Source organism: Pimephales promelas, chromosome 2 (assembly GCF_988280905.1).
Source record: "Pimephales promelas chromosome 2, fPimPro1.hap1.1, whole genome shotgun sequence".
In the NCBI taxonomy this organism is placed as follows: domain Eukaryota; kingdom Metazoa; phylum Chordata; class Actinopteri; order Cypriniformes; family Leuciscidae; genus Pimephales; species Pimephales promelas.
Window position 1 is genome coordinate 20,824,639 of NC_142770.1, and position 18,026 is coordinate 20,842,664.

An 18,026-nucleotide genomic window follows, 5' to 3' on the forward strand; every position below is an offset into this window, starting at 1 on the left:
TGGTTGTGTACAGGCACCGACAACACACATTGCAGTACAATCAACTTGTAAAAGTGCATGTACCATTATATGACCCCTTTAACGTTTGGTGTGTTGAGTGTTCAGAGATGCTCTTCTTCAAGGTTTGGTTTGTTGCGTGTTCAGAGATGCTCTTCTGCTTCAAGGTTTGATGTTTTGAGTGTTCAGAGATGCTCTTCTTCTTCAAGGATTGATGTGTTGAGTGTTCAGAGATGCTCTTCTGCTTCAAGGTTTGATGTGTTGAGTGTTCAGAGATGCTCTTCTGCTTCAAGGTTTGGTGTGTTGAGTGTTCAGAGATGCTCTTCTGCTTCAAGGTTTGATGTGTTGAGTGTTCAGAGATGCTCTTCTGCTTCAAGGTTTGGTGTGTTGAGTGTTCAGAGATGCTCTTCTGCTTCAAGGTTTGATGTGTTGAGTGTTCAGAGATGCTCTTCTGCTTCAAGGTTTGGTGTGTTGAGTGTTCAGAGATGCTCTTCTGCTTCAAGGTTTGGTGTGTTGAGTGTTCAGAGATGCTCTTCTGCTTCAAGGTTTGATGTGTTGAGTGTTCAGAGATGCTCTTCTGCTTCAAGGTTTGATGTGTTGAGTGTTCAGAGATGCTCTTCTGCTTCAAGGTTTGATGTGTTGAGTGTTCAGAGATGCTCTTCTTCTTCAAGGTTTGATGTGTTGAGTGTTCAGAGATGCTCTTCTGCTTCAAGGTTTGATGTGTTGAGTGTTCAGAGATGCTCTTCTGCTTCAAGGTTTGATGTGTTGAGTGTTCAGAGATGCTCTTCTTCTTCAAGGTTTGGTGTGTTGAGTGTTCAGAGATGCTCTTCTGCTTCAAGGTTTGGTGTGTTGAGTGTTCAGAGATGCTCTTCTGCTTCAAGGTTTGATGTGTTGAGTGTTCAGAGATGCTCTTCTGCTTCAAGGTTTGATGTGTTGAGTGTTCAGAGATGCTCTTCTGCTTCAAGGTTTGATGTGTTGAGTGTTCAGAGATGCTCTTCTGCTTCAAGGTTTGATGTGTTGAGTGTTCAGAGATGCTCTTCTGCTTCAAGGTTTGATGTTTTGAGTGTTCAGAGATGCTCTACTTCTTTAAGGTTTGGTGTGTTGAGTGTTCAGAGATGCTCTTCTGATTCAAGGTTTGATGTGTTGAGGGTTCAGAGATGCTCTTCTGCTTCAAGGTTTGATATGTTGAGTGTTCAGAGATGCTCTTCTGCTTCAAGGTTTGATATGTTGAGTGTTCAGAGATGCTCTTCTGCTTCAAGGTTTGATGTGTTGAGTGTTCAGAGATGCTCTTCTGCTTCAAGGTTTGATGTGTTGAGTGTTCAGAGATGCTCTTCTGCTTCAAGGTTTGATGTGTTGAGTGTTCAGAGATGCTCTTCTTCTTCAAGGTTTGGTGTGTTGAGTGTTCAGAGATGCTCTTCTGCTTCAAGGTTTGATATGTTGAGTGTTCAGAGATGCTCTTCTGCTTCAAGGTTTGATATGTTGAGTGTTCAGAGATGCTCTTCTGCTTCAAGGTTTGATGTGTTGAGTGTTCAGAGATGCTCTTCTTCTTCAAGGTTTGATGTGTTGAGTGTTCAGAGATGCTCTTCTGCTTCAAGGTTTGATGTGTTGAGTGTTCAGAGATGCTCTTCTGCTTCAAGGTTTGATATGTTGAGTGTTCAGAGATGCTCTTCTGCTTCAAGGTTTGATGTGTTGAGCGTTCAGAGATGCTCTTCTGCTTCAAGGTTTGGTGTGTTGAGTGTTCAGAGATGCTCTTCTTCTTCAAGGTTTGATGTGTTGAGTGTTCAGAGATGCTCTTCTTCTTCAAGGTTTGGTGTGTTGAGTGTTCAGAGATGCTCTTCTTCTTCAAGGTTTGATGTGTTGAGTGTTCAGAGATGCTCTTCTGCTTCAAGGTTTGATATGTTGAGTGTTCAGAGATGCTCTTCTGCTTCAAGGTTTGATGTGTTGAGCGTTCAGAGATGCTCTTCTGCTTCAAGGTTTGGTGTGTTGAGTGTTCAGAGATGCTCTTCTTCTTCAAGGTTTGATGTGTTGAGTGTTCAGAGATGCTCTTCTGCTTCAAGGTTTGATGTGTTGAGTGTTCAGAGATGCTCTTCTTCTTCAAGGTTTGGTGTGTTGAGTGTTCAGAGATGCTCTTCTTCTTCAAGGTTTGATATGTTGAGTGTTCAGAGATGCTCTTCTGCTTCAAGGTTTGATGTGTTGAGTGTTCAGAGATGCTCTTCTGCTTCAAGGTTTGATGTGTTGAGCGTTCAGAGATGCTCTTCTGCTTCAAGGTTTGATGTGTTGAGTGTTCAGAGATGCTCTTCTTCTTTAAGGTTTGATGTGTTGAGTGTTCAGAGATGCTCTTCTTCTTCAAGGTTTGATGTGTTGAGTGTTCAGAGATGCTCTTCTGCTTCAAGGTTTGATATGTTGAGTGTTCAGAGATGCTCTTCTGCTTCAAGGTTTGATATGTTGAGTGTTCAGAGATGCTCTTCTGCTTTAACGTTTGATGTGTTGAGTGTTCAGAGATGCTCTTCTGCTTCAAGGTTTGGTGTGTTGAGTGTTCAGAGATGCTCTTCTTCTTAAGGTTTGGTTTGTTGAGAGATGGTTGTGCGTGAAAATCCCAGTAGAGCATCAGTTTCTGAAGTACTTAATACAACAATCATGCCACGTTCAAAGTCAGTTAAATCACTTTTATTCTCTACTCTTATGCTCTGTTTGAACTTCAGCAGATATTAGTGATAATGTCTACGTCTAAATCCATTGAGTTGCTGGCATGTGATTAACTGATTAAATATTTGCGTAAACAAGAAGGTGAACAGATGTACCTAATAAAATATCCAGTGTGTGTGTGTGTGTGTGTGTTACATTGCTGGTTATATTATGACATAATATGACACAAAAGGACCTTTCTTTTTATATAAAATTTATTATATTTAATGTAAAAAAAATATTCACAATCTATGACTTCAAAACACTTTAAAGCACAAAGCATAATTTTAAATGGCAAAATACATATCCAAACATCAACCTGGTAGTTCAAAGTTACCTGTGTTAGTTTCCTCCATCAGGTTTATTTTACACAGCACAATCATGCAAAACAAACTACAAGTGAATTCAAAGTTTTACGACTCTGCAAGCTAGCTGAAACAAGGTTACATAAGCTGCGATACAAACGACTGGGATACAGAAAACACAAATCAACATTGACTGAAAACATCTTCATTCTTCTATGTTTTTAAATACATCTGCTTCCTCTGAGAGAGGGTGGTCGAGGTTCATGAGTAACAAAGCCGGCGTGGATCACCAGGCGTTTGCAAGGTTGTGGGATAAAGAAAGTACTTGTTGTGATGATTGCTGAAGTGTGTTGTGTTACACAAGCGCTCTGTGGCAGGGGCTGAAAGGTCCTTAGGAGCCACAATCCTCAGCTTTGTTCCACAGGCCCACGGCCTGATAAGCAATTTGGATGCTGTTACAGGATGCTCCTCTGCCGGTAGGCTTCTGCTGAAAGCTTCCCTTTTTCACTTTCTGTTCGACTGGCTGCCTGGAAGGGGAAAAGGAGATGTGGAGTAGAATAAACATGTGTGTCATGTTTATAACTAATCACTTGAATTAGACATTAATGCATTCTTTGGCAAAGTTGTAATCTCTTTAAATCTAATATTTCAGGTGAAAAGAATAAGAACAGTATTAAATGTAAAAGACGATTGGATTTCTGGGTAAACCCCTAGACGCGGGCTGTGAAGAAATAAATCATCATCATATTTCAGACAGTTATTTAAATACCAAATACAGAGTCTTTCATACTATGGCAAATGCAAAACAGCATGGAATCAGGATCATACAGTGAATTACAACATGCATAAGAAATATCCTAAATAAAAATAAATTAATATATATTATAAATAAATTATATATATATATATATATATATATATATATATATATATATATATTTATTTGAATTTGTATTATTTAAAAAATGTATCACTGTTTTAATGTTATTGAGAATTGAAATGTTGGCTTGGCAATAAACTGAAATAAGCATAAGTTGAAGCACAAAAATTATTAATTGGAAATAAATAAAAACTAAAACTGAAATACAAATAAAATTTTACCCAAATAGAAATATATATATATATATATATATATATCCCTAATAAAATGAAAAAAGCATGTTACGTGGAGACGGAAATGATAAAAATAACAATACATTAATTGGTGCAATAGAAATGAGTGCAAATATAATGCTTTTTGACCTGTACATAAGAAAAGGTAATTTTTTTTTTCTACAATCAGAACAATGACAGAACGGACCACAATGGGCCTGCAGATTTTTTTCATCTGCTACAATCATGCAATGTCTTTGAATCGTTTTTATCTGAGGGCTTTTCTTAATAAAAATGCATGTGTATATTTTATGACTTGAATTGGCATTTTATGTAATTATGATAAAAATAAAAAAGCCATAATTTTGAGACAAAATATGACCCATAAATGTTCTTGACAGGTTTTGTAAGCTTCAGCCTTCTAGCAGTGATCTTATCTTGTACTGTTGTATTCTTAGTTCAATAGCCATATTTCCTGATGTCTTAACTGATCAGATTGTGGTCGGAACAGACACACTGAGTGCCCTTTTCCAATTTGTAATACTAAGATCGGTGAAATGAAAAGATCTTAAAGCCCTTAACAGGAACTAAATATAATGTGGAGCTTTGACCATGTGTGCATTATGGAGGATAATTGATTTTCCAGTAATGCATCAGGCAGGAAGGAGTCACCGTCAAATACACTCAGACCTCATAGTGGAATGGATATAAAATGTTTGATATGGCCTTATATATATATATAAATACAACCAGATTTCTCTAAAAACGCATACCAACAACACAAACACCTAGCAGCCATCCAAAACACTCTACAAATCAACCAGATTTCTGTAGAAACCACCTACCAACAACCCAAACATTTAGCAACCACCCAAAAACACTGTATCAATCACCCAGAATGCCCTAGAAATCACCTACCAACAACCAAAACACAGCAACCACCCATGGCACTCTATAAATCAACCAGATTTCTCTAGAAACCACCTACCAACAACCAAAACACCTAGCAACCACCCAGAACACTCTATAAATCAACCAGATTTCTCTAGAAACCACCTACCAAACAACCAAAACACCTAGCAACCACCCAGAACACTCTATAAATCAAGCAGATTTCTCTAGAAACCACCTACCAACAACCAAAACACCTAGCAACCACCCAGAACACTCTATAAATCAACCAGATTTCTCTAGAAACCACCTACCAACAACCAAAACACCTAGCAACCACCCAGAACACTCTATAAATCAACCAGATTTCTCTAGAAACCACCTACCAACAACCCAAACTCCTAGCAACCACCCATAACACTGTATCAATCCCCCAGAATGCCCTAGAAACCACCTAGCAACAACGCAAACACCTAGCAACCACATAGCAACAACCCAAACACATGGCAACCACCCAGAACACTCTATAAATCAACCAGATTTCTCTAGCAACCACATACCAACAACCCAAACACATAGCAACCACCCAGAACACTCTATAAATCAACCAGAATTCTATAGAAACCACCTACCAACAACCCAAACACTTAGCAACCACATACCAACAACCCAAACACATAGCAACCACCCAGAACACTCTATAAATCAACCAGATTTCTCTAGAATCCACCTGACAACCCAAACTCCTAGCAACCACATACAGGGCTGTCGCGGTTATGGAATTTCCCTTGCGGTAATGTTAAGTGGCTCAATAGCGCGATATGCGGTATTACCGCCATTTATTTATTTATTTATTTAATTTATATGTATTTGTTGCTATATAAATAAAGTTTACGATGTGGACAAAAACGAGGACATTTTCAGTAACCAATGTAACCGAAACTAAACAGCGTCTACAGTATATGCGCATTGAAAGACTTTCACTCAGCGCGCATATTGTTATGACAACAGACTTCGAGCGAGTCATTGAACCGTTCATTAAACGAAGACGTTTAAAATAGCTGATTCATTAAAAGAGATCTAAAGAAACAAGATGTTAATTATTTTTAACTTTGAGGTTCAACTTTTCAAGGCTCAGCTGAGTAGCAATGCGTCGCATGGGCAACGCTGAAGCTGATGCTTCACTTATTAGACACCCATATAGCATTGATTTAATGCGTGACTCACTGATTTTATTTCCCCGCGGCTTCCTTGTGCTGTTGAATGCTGACCAGCGCTGCTGCTGACGCGCATTTATGGGAAAATACCCGTGAAGCGAACATTAAAATGATGATGCGACAAATATTTCGCTTCCCTTTGACACGACAAGCTTTCCACGACTTCAAAGACAGACGCAGGTAATTGCACGCGCCCTGCCGATCTCTCTCATTCACTGTCTGTGTGAAGCCTGTAGGCTACACATCACCATGATAAACAGTCTTGTTATCATTAGGAACTTGTTTAACATTCAATACACATGCATTAAGTTCAAAACAAGGAAAAAAACTTGAATATCGCGGTTGCTGCGGTTACGTGCAATCCTCTGCGGTTGACATGTCAGAAGCGCGGTACTACAATATTGCGGTTACCGCGACAGCCCTAACCACATACCAACAACCCAAACACATAGCAACCACCCAGAACACTATAAATCAACCAGATTTCTCTAGAAACCACCTACCAACAACTCAAACACATAGCAACCACCCAGAAAGCTATATCAATCCCCAGAAAGACCCTAGAAACCACCTACCAACAACACAAACTCCTAGCAACCACACAGAACGCTGTATCAATCACCCAGAATGCCCTAGAAACCACCTACCAAAAACACAAACACCTAGCAACCACACAGAATGCTGTATCAATCACCCAGAACCCACCTACCAACAACGCAAACATATCTAATATAAGAACACCTTTGTCAATCTTCAAGACGCACTGTCCTTTGACGTCATAAAACACTGTTTCGCAGCTGTGGTTCATACTGCTTGACATCTGTTCCAGTAAAAACAAGAACAAACGACTGAATGAGAGAGCAAATAAATAAAGACACTTTAAGTGTTCTCTTTACGTCAAGTCAAATATCTCCATATTTGCATTTATAGAAATTTCTCTTTTTTTCTAATATAATCTCCAATGACTGTCCTTCAACAATTTACTTCACTTTATTATTTACTTATCATGATTGTACTTTATCACTTCATGTAAAAAACAAAAACAAAACCTGAGCTTAAACAGTAAAAACCATTGTAGACTCAAATGTAGAAATCAAATTCTCAGGGGAACACCGGTCAACCTAAACTTGTTCAATGAAACTCTTTTCATTGTTCAAATGGGATTTCTATGAGGATCACGTTTAGTATAAGGAAAAGCACGTTTTATGAAGAATGAAAGAGAAAAAAACCTAGCAAGAAAAATAGAAGTTTTGGCTATCAGACAAAGTGGCACTTTAAACTTTATTACATATTTTCTGTTTGTAAATAGTTTTAAGTGAATGTTGTATATCACAACACTTATAAAAAATATATTTATCTTCAACAGTTTTTTGTGTGTGTGTTCTTGTTTAACCAACAGTGAGAAAACCAAATGTCCTTACAAATATAGAGCAATGTGTAAATGTTGACATTGTGGAGGCATCCGCATGAGCAAAACCACTTATAAATCATCACAAGTGATGTTTTTTAAAAAAAAGTAAAAATGCAGAGAGTTTGTGTCTGTGGTGAGGCGGTATAGTAGGGGGATAAAATCTACAGTTTTAACATTTTTTAACAGTAATAAAAAATTACGTCTATGGAAAGTCTACATAAAGATTTAAAAACAAGTTTGTGTGTGTAGTTAATATATAATACTGTAATTAATTTATAGTGTTATGAGGCAGTTCAGTGAATCACAAGTGTGCAGCACAACCAAAGAATGACTCTTATGAGCCGGCCCTGTTTAATGAACCAAACACATTCAACACCGTCAGTGTAATCTAATCTGAACAAATTAATTTTAGTGAATCACATGCATACATTATTGCAACCTATGCAGTTTGATTCCTAAACAAATTACACACGATTCATTTTGTATGTATGTTACATTTACATTTAAAGAAAAACACTAATTAAATATTGATAATTTAAAATATTGTAAAGGCCAGTGACTGGATTGCATTTATTTTGCATCTTTAAACACAGCAATTAACAAATTAGAGTATACAACTTATAAATTAAACTCAAATGTAATTTTCTCCCTAATTAGTTCTTAGAAGTATTAAAATAATCGTTAACACACCTAATAAATTAAGGAAAACACTTAATGCGCCTGTTAAAGAATTATAGGGTAATCTGAAACGGAAATGTTAACACTCTTTGACCATAGTAAAATCACAGTGAGCAATGGCCTGCCATCAGTGTATTTGCTTTATAAGAGCTCACAATGATGTTGCACAACATATGGTACACACGAGAGTAAAAGTATATAACAAAGGCGTTTTCTTTTTTATACTGCACACATACAAAATGCCAAGTAGCCATTTATATTACATAATGTACATTAAAAAGGGATTCACAGGGATAGTCCTCAAACATGGGTGGGGGATTGGTGACTGATCATATAGATAAGATAAATGCACACAAGTTTTGTTTGAGAGACAACTTAAGAGTGTTGATTTTGATGGTAAAGTTGTGTGCATGACTCACTTAGTTGGCCGGGCCGCCCCCCGGAGCTCCCCGTGGACCCGGGCCGGCTGGCGCTCTGCTGGGGCTCGCTGTTGGAGAACTGGGGGGCCAGGCGAGACCTGCCAGTGCTGCCTGCGTCACTGTCAGGGGTGCGAGGAATCTTTGGCCGGCATGCAAAGCCCACGGTCTGGCCACTAGAAAGAAGAGAAGAGAACGAAAGAGAAGCCAATAAGTGTTCATTTGCAATTTGCCTTTTGTCCAGTGCTGCTCAGAGTGACTAGCAGGCTCATTTGAATCCATTTGGATTTGCCTCTCAATCAAATGTTTCTAGCTGAGGGATTTTCTTTTTACTGTAAAATTAGAGTTTTTAATGACATAGTGGGCTTTGTATAAACCAGATTTCGTTAAAAACAAAGAAATAGCATGTTAGCTTAGCATACAGCTAAATGTTGATGACAATTTAAAGGAATACTCCACTTTTTTTTTGGAAATAGGCTCATTTTACAACTCCCCCAGAGTTAAACATATGAGTTTTACCGTTTTCGACTCCATCCAGCCAATTTTCTGATATTTATAAGAAAATCAGTTACCAGACAGTTTCTGGTCTCATTGACTTCCATAGTATATTTGTCCTACTATGGAAGTCAATGAGACCAGAAACTGTCTGGTTACTGTTATTCTTCGAAATATCAGAAAATCATCTGAATGGATTAGAAAACGGTAAAACTCAAACGTTTAACCCTGAGGGAGTTGTAAAATGAGCCTATTTCCCAAAAAAGTGGAGTATCCCGTTAAACAAGTTACTATTTACACTACTCAAAGTTTGCTTCAACAACCAACTGAGTGTAAAAAAAACAACTTTAAATGATGATATGTGGATTAGTTATGAGCGAAATTATATCTTTGTACTGATTTAAACTAGATTTGCGCGTATCATTTAAAGCGTTCGTCAGCGTTGGTGTCTGTTGTTGTGTCTCCAGTAGTTTGTTGCAGTGATGTTCGACTCTTGAACGAATCGTTCTTTGAAGCTGGTAAACATTTGAGCCGGTTCACAGAATCAATCTGAATTGTGCTTTAGTTCCGGGCTGATGGCGGTAGATGAGGATCTGAAGTAGCGTGCACAGCACCGAATCAGCCAATGAGCATGCAGTAATGCAGAAGGATGGAAGTCCAATTCACACTGGACCGACTCGGACGATTGAACATGTTCGATTGTCAAACAAGCAGTGAGCAACAACAACAAATGCTGATGGGTAACGCACTGATCCGACAGAACTCGACAAAGCGTCTGTTGCTGTTGGTCAGTGTCTATTGGTGCAGTGTGTATTGGCCTATAGAATTGTTTGCATTCTGTTTTGATGTTTCCACCGCAGGAACTGGGGACTTCGGGGTGTTGATTAGTGTGTTTCCACCTCAGGGATCAGGGTCTAAATGAAGTTCTGGGTAAAAATGTCCTCTGCAGAAAATCCCTGCTCGAGAGGTAGTACTTATTTTAGGGATAAGTTCACCTCAAAATGAAAATTTCCTGATACTTTACTCACCCCAATGTCATCTTTCTTCTTTCTTCAGTGGACAGAAAGTTTTTTGAGAAAAATTTCAGGATTTTTCTCCACACAATGGACTTCAACGGTAACCAAATTGTCCAAATCAATGGAAGTACCACCCCATTGTTTTAAACTTCCAGGATACACACACAGAATGACCATTTTAAACATTTTAAACATTAAACTGACACAAAGACATAAATATGTTATTCAACATAAAATATAATTGAATGATCCACGCTTGTAAACAATGAGGTGGTACCGCCTACGGCCACCATGACAGCGTGACGTTTCCAACATGATCACGTAATGCCTGGCGCTTCGCAGACCAGCACAAGATGAACAAATGTGGTTAATAAGTATAATTTTTTTTTTTTAAATGACCGATGGTTTGGATAGATAAGACCCTATTCCGCAGCTGGGGTCGTGGAGAGCCGTTTGAAGCTCTTCATGGCCCTTCGTAACTGCATTAATTTGGACTTCAACAAGAACTTCAACAGTCCATTGTGTGGAGAAAAATCCTAAAATGTTTCCCTCAAAAAAACTTAATTTCTCCACTGAAGAAAGACATGAACATCTTGCATGGCATTGGGTGAGTTAATTATTAGGAAAAATGGGGGGCAATTTTGGTGGAAACACGGCTGTGAGTGTCTCAAAAATAAATGAGATGATGAATATTTCAGCTCATACTCTTGATTGGAAGTTTTCCTGTTGAACGAAAGTGTAATTATAGCTTCACACAAGAGAATGTGGTGCACGTGTGTTCAAAGAGTCATTACACACAGGTCTCCAGGAGTCAGGTTGGACAGGGATTTGGGAAGAAAGGTACCTGAATAAGCCCTTTGTTTAGCAGTTGTTGGATTCTCATGACAAACTCTGTCCTGTGGCAATGCAGACTCAAGGTTCGATGCCTTGCACCCACCCCAAATTCCTTTGGTCTCTCTCTAGCTCGCTGCCTTTCAGAGCTGAGTTACAGCCTGCGACATGCTTGATAACACTGGATCCTGTGGACCTTTACATTTTAGATGTGCCATGCCACAGTGAGCATGGAATGTCGCACCCGGATCCTTAAACCTCTTGTTAATGTAAACCTGGTGTGGAAGATCCCAAGATGAGTAACGTTGGGCTAAAAATACGCTGAATGGGCAGCAAACCCACCTGTAGGATTGGCCGTTGGTGTTGTCCTCGCCTGGTGGAGGCACACGTCTCTCCGGGGACCCCGCGAGCCCCGATTCCACAGAGGAACGCCAGCATTCAGAATCAGAGGCTGGTTGGAGAAAGACTAGAAGACGTCACACACACCTCACATGCGGCTGACATTATTAACACACTCGTGTCACAGTGAAGAACTTAAGGGGTGTTCACTTTCACAGGGAAATGCAAAGTGGTCTAGGAGAGATGTGCAATATGGTTGCTGTTCGAAAGGAAATTGAATAGGAATAACTACTAAGAGAGAAAAAGTAGGTGAGAAATAAATTAAACAGGTGTCCCGTATTTTGATGATACACTAGAACCACTACAAAGACAAATGCTAAAAAAGAGAGGAAATTAAGTAATTTTGACCAAGTTTTGGTAGAAATGTGAGATGAGAAGCTGATTTTTACAAAACAGTATTTTTACAGTATTACACTAGTTAGTTGGAAACTGTACAACAGTTCAACAGCTTTGAACATGGCTCATCCAATCAGATTGTAGAACCAGAACCATACATGTTATGGTGATTTCCAAAAATTGGGTACACATTGACATCAAATGACTTGAAAGCAAGGGACAGATCCCATATGTTGACCAAGTTCAAGCATTTAACCATGTTACTAAAGTTATCAAGCATTCAACTCTTACTAAAGTTATCAATGATTCAACCATTTTACTAAAGTTATCAAGCATCCAACTCTGCTACTAAAGTTATAAAGCATTCAACTCAGTTCCTAAAGTTATCAAGCATTCAACTCTGTCACTAAAGTTATCCATGATTCAACCATTTTACTAAAGTTATCAAGCATTCAACTCTGCTACTAGTTATCAAGCATTCAACTTTGCTACTAAAGTTATAAAGCATTCAACTCAGTTCCTAAAGTTATCAAGCATTCAACTCTGTTACTAAAGTTATAAAGCATTCAACTCAGTTCCTAAAGTTATCAAGCATTCAACTCTGTCACTAAAGTTATCCATGATTCAACCGTGTTACTAAAGTTATCAATGATTCAACCGTGTTACTAAAGTTATCAATCATTCAACTCGGTCACTAAAGTTATCAATCATTCAACCATGTTACTAAAGTTATCAGTCATTCAACTCTGTCACTTAAGTTATCAATGATTCAACCATGTTACTAAAGTTATCAATGATTCAACCGTGTTACTAAAGTTATCAATCATTCAACTCGGTCACTAAAGTTATCAATGATTCAACCATGTTACTAAAGTTATCAATGATTCTACCCTGTTGCTAAAGTTATCAAGCATTCAACTTTTACTAAAGTTATCAATGATTCAACCATGTTACTCAAGTTAACAATGATTCAACCCTGTTACTAAAGTTATCAATGAATCAACCCTGTAACTAAAGTTATCAATGATTCAACCCTGTTACTAAAGTTATCAATGATTCAACTCTGTCACTAAAGTTATCAGGCATTCAACCCTGTTACTAAAATTATCAAAATGATTAAACATTTAACTGCCACATCAACCTGCCACATTTTGATTGAAATCCACATCAAAATGATTTCATAAGGCTGTGCATTTGGAACGCATTCATGAAACACTGAATCATGGAAATTAAATATCAGGTATTTTTATTCAGAGAAAAAAACAATACAAAAACAATAAAATAACGCAAGACATTCTGGAGCACATTTGTAATTTATGACAGTGGTCGGCACACGTACCCAGTGTCTGGTGCATGGATTCAGCAGTGCTGGGCCGACTGCCGCTGCGAGTGGGGGGGCGGGAACTGAAGCGAGAGTGGGCGGGGCTTTCTTCACTTCTCAGTCGGGTAATGGGGTACGCTCCGTCCCCACCAGCTCTGCATAGGCAAACACATAAACACACACACATGAAGACCTCCGATGTGAAAGCCACCCGTGTCAAAAACAAGATTAATAAAATTGAGTGAATGCTCTCTGCACATTGGTTCATCAAATACTTTCACTTCAATCTCACTAAATCCCAGCCTCGGGTCATTCAGAAATGTCAGTACTTGGGTAGAAACCTATACACGGGAGCCTAATAAAAATGTTTATATTAAAGAAAAGCGTTAGACAGTTATTTTACATTTTCATAATATTTAACAATATTACTCACAATATTACTTTTTTGTTGTAATCTTTTTCTTTTAAAATCGTACCGATCCAAAACTTTTGACTGGTAGTGTATGTAGGTTAATATTAATGTTTACAGTATGCATTGTTTGCATACATTTGTGCTTATAAATTAACAGAAATAAATATACTGGTGGTCAAAAGATGGGAATAATTACAATATTTTAATGTTTTTGAAAGAAGTCTCTTCTGCTCACCAAAGATGAATTTATTTGATCAAACAAACAAACAAACAGTAAAAACAGTAATATTGTAAAATGTTAGTAACATTTAAATAACCGTGTTAAATTTGAATATATTTTAAAATGCAATTTATTCCTGTATGTCACAGCTGAATTTTCAGCATCATTACTCCAGTCGTCAGTGTCAAATGATCCTTCAGAAATCATTCTTAAATTGGTCTACTCCAAGCGGCCTTTGGAGATGCTAGTAAATATTATCTTAACAAACACGCACTGATGAATTCAATTCACACTATTTTCCAAAACAGCAAGGTCATTGACAGTCACGCAACCAATTGTCTATGATTGTTCCCATCACCGATCCTTATGCTTCATTCAGTAGAAACAATGAGGATATACCCAACTGAGGAAGGAGTCTTGTATATCCTGCTTGCACCTTAACACACTATTTGACTTGAGGGCAGAACTATTGACTTCTCCGTCATTGACGACAAGCCCGTAGGTGAATCTAGACACATTTGCAATTCATATGTGAGCGAGAGTCACAATGTTTGTGGTATTCTGTATAATCATCTATTACAATATATTAAACGCCTTCAATGATAACACTTTAATAACTATGATAAGAAAAATAACTATTTGTGGACCAAATACCAACTAGGAAGCATAGAACTTATTAAACACACATAGAACTTACTAAAGTAACAACCACAACCACATAGAACCATATCTGGGTGTGCGTTAAAATTGCACACAGCTTGTAAAAATTCATAAGATTTGTGATGGCTAGAGGAAGATTTCCGAAGAATAATTGCACCAAATTTCATGATAGTATCACCATTTGAAAAAATACTATGTACACATGTAGTTATCATGTTAGTTCACAGGTATTAGGGCCACCATAAAGTGGGACCGTTAAGGTCAACCTTGTTTCCAAATTTATTAAAATGAATACTTTGCAACCAAAGTTATCGTAAGTAATCAATCTTTCACTGCTACCAAAGTAATCTAAAACTATCAAATTATCAGTCCTGTTTTCAAAATGATCAAAGAAGTACTTAACCCTGTTACTAACTGAGACGGTCTGAACAGACGCATTAACAGCCGTCGATTTATTTTAAATTGATGTTAATCGCAGCGAATTTTGACACCAAATATCCACCTTATTATGATCAGGCGTTCAGAATGAGGCTCTTACATGGAGTTTTTGTGAGAACTGGGCGTAACCGGCCGCTGGAGGGGCTCGTCTATGTTGTGAGATGATGCAGGATAGGATCTTCTCTTTATCTTCACCAAGTTGGTCATTATCTACAAAGCACCAGAGAGACACTTATCACACAGAATACAGCTGACACATCTCAAATTAATCGCAAAACCACAGTTTCTCAATAACTAATGCACATGCACCAGTTCATCTTTTGCTTTGACTACCGTGAATATGTTGATTTCCTACAAGAGTTTGCGGATTTTCAATGTGAGATTTTAACATTCAGGTACAAAATAAAAATGATGCATTAGGGGCTGTGTTTACAGATTTACTTAACTACTCTGGGAAAACGAAAAGCAAAACTCATCATTTTAATCATACACTAGATTTAATTATATTGCATGGAAGTTGAACCAGTCCTACTGATGTAGATATTCAACGCAAAGTGATGATGTCACTGATCACTACCTTGTAACGTGCATACTGTGATATTTGTCATATTGTGGCATGTTATTGTCCAGGTAAAAAAAATCTGATCTTATCTGTCTCAGCTTCTCAGTGTACCCACACACACACAACTGAACTAGAGGAAATGACACAGTTTTTGCACCATTTTCTCTAGTACATTATAAACTATTGCACCAATCATATTGCACTGTGGTACAGCAGTATTACTCACGCTATCAAGAGAGAAACTCGTAATGTAGAGCGCAAATGAAGACAGGCATCAAGGTGGTTTAGATCGTACCTATCAGACGTTACCATTTTTGTCTATTTAAATGGGGAACAATCTAAGATAATATCAGTAAATTATGGAGTGCCGCAAGGATCTGTGTTAGGTCCTCTGCTATTTTCAATATATAAGAAAACATGGGATATATAAATGTATTATGTACTTCATCACGACTAGATGAATTCTCTAAATGTAAAGTTGATGAGTGTGTTTAAGATATACAAATATTAGATGACTTTTTCTTCATTTTCTTGAAGACTGAGGTATTACTTATTGGACCAAAAACCTATACAAAGAATCTCTTAAATACAATTTGCATTTGGAAGGATGTAGTGTAACTTCATCCTCTACAGTTAAAGACCTGGGTGTTATTAGACAATATGGTATGAGCTTCTGATGCAGAAAATTTAGTTCATGCATTCATGACCTCTAGACTAGATTACTAGCTGGTTGTCCATTATATGATCACTTCGTCCTCAATAAACAAGCAACAGTTAGTCCAAAATGCACCTTCTTCAGTTTTTAATGTCATTAAAATATGATCATATGACACCAATCATGTCTATAACTGGTCACCTATTAAGTTATGTTTCTGAGTATTGCTACAGACCCTTGGTCTCAGCCTTGGTGGTCTCAGTCTTGGTGGTCTTGGTCTCGGTCTTGTTCTTGGTGGTCTTGGTCTTGGTGGTCTCAGCCTTGATGGTCTCGGTCTTGGTGGTCTCAGTCTTGGTGGTCTTGGTCTTGTTCTTGGTGGTCTCGGCCTTGGTCTCAGTCTTTGTGGTCTTGGTCTCGGTGGTCTCAGTCTTGGTGGTCTCGGCTAGGGCTGCGCGATATTGGTAAAAAATGGCATTGCGATATTTTATATTTCCGCGATATATATTGCGATATTACAACACTTTCTCCAGATGACTTGAATAGCTCTATTTGGAAAGAATGAATCATTCTAGAATGACTGGGGTGGTTTTGTCATGGATTAAATCAGCATAGAAACTAATATTAATTGAATGTTTACTAATGTTGTTAACAGGACGCAGCACATTAGTGGTGGTTGAGGAGAGTCCCCTTCCCCCTATATAAAGCACTTTGAGTGCAGAGAAAAGTGCTATATAAATGTAATGAATTATTATTATTAATGTAGTTTACTAGACTTTAATAAATGGAACCGTATTGTAAAGTGTTTCCGATTTATGTATCTTGAGTTCAGTGTTGAATAGATCAGTTGTTTTAACCATTCATTAAAGTGAATCGGTTCAAATGAGTCATTAGTTCGCGAATCAGACGTGTCATTAACGGACCACGCCACACGTTGTGTGATTATCCAGGCAGGTTAGAACATCGCACAAGATTTGTGTCAACACAGAAAACATTTCATCACTCGATAGCATTTTTTTTTAAATCAAAGTGTGGTTTATGTAATGTCATCTGAATGTGTGGAACGGCAAATCACAACCAGTGGTAGATTAGAAAAAAGAAAAAACTTGTCTTCCGACCTTTTACCGTCATGTATTCTCAAAGATATTCAGTCAACTCAAATCATTGATATGTGCGAGGGCGGGAGAAAGATCAAGACAGATTGAAGACGGTGAGAATGCATGCGCGACCGGGACTTTCTCTCTCTCATTTAAACGAGCGCAGAAGTCACTCATCGTCATCTGCATCACACATCTACAGTGCATCATTCACTGGTCAAGCTTTGGCGGGACAAAAATGCGCTTTAGTAAGACTGACAGAAAACTGCGCGCAAGTTCCAGTCTTCATGCACTTGATGTTTAAACTGACAGGACTTGCAAATTGATAAACTCGCACATTATGATGGTTAAACTTTGCATTTAATCTGCGAATCACAAGCCTTACGGGCCAGGGAGCTGCTGGCACGTAGCCTACTGATCACGAATCACAGATTAACTACGATCCCTATAAGTGACATCACACATCCTTGCGATGTGACTATCTTGGATTCGCACATCGCGATATCGATGTTAAAGTGATACATCGTGCAGCCCTAGTCTCGGCCTTGGTGGTCTCTGCGTTGGTGGTCTCAGCCTTGGTCTTGGTGGTCACAGTCTTGGTGGTCTCGGCCTTCGTCACGGTCTTGGTCTCGGTGGTCTAGGTCTCGCTCTTAGTCTTGGTGGTCTTGGCCTTGGTCTCAGTCTTGGAGGTCTCGGCCTTGGTCTCGGTCTTGGAGGTCTCGGCCTTGGTCTCGGTCTTGGTGGTCTCGGTCTTGGTGGGCACAGTCTTGGTGGTCTCGGTCTTGGTCTCGTGGTCTCAGTCTCGATACCCTCTGGTCTTGGTAGTGTCTTGGTCTCGGTTTAGGAGGTCTTGACTACAGGTCTAACTATCAGTACTTGCAAGTATATATAAAAA

At 38.4% G+C, this 18,026-nt stretch overlaps 1 protein-coding gene across 4 annotated transcripts in view; it reads right to left on the reverse strand.

Annotated features, from left to right (window-relative positions):
- Window positions 1-3,093: 3,093 nt before the first annotated feature.
- armc9 (armadillo repeat containing 9) overlaps window positions 3,094-18,026 on the reverse strand; it is a 35,817-nt gene continuing 20,884 nt past the window's right edge. For all 4 annotated transcript variants that reach the window (XM_039649701.2, XM_039649711.2, XM_039649678.2 and 1 more), the window contains 5 exons: window positions 14,921-15,030; window positions 13,109-13,245; window positions 11,377-11,485; window positions 8,696-8,868; window positions 3,094-3,514 (listed from right to left, as the gene is read on the reverse strand). In XM_039649701.2, coding sequence (XP_039505635.2) covers window positions 3,492-3,514; window positions 8,696-8,868; window positions 11,377-11,485; window positions 13,109-13,245; window positions 14,921-15,030 — 552 coding nt within the window. In that variant the 3' untranslated portion in view covers window positions 3,094-3,491. The remainder of the gene's footprint in view (window positions 3,515-8,695; window positions 8,869-11,376; window positions 11,486-13,108; window positions 13,246-14,920; window positions 15,031-18,026) is intronic.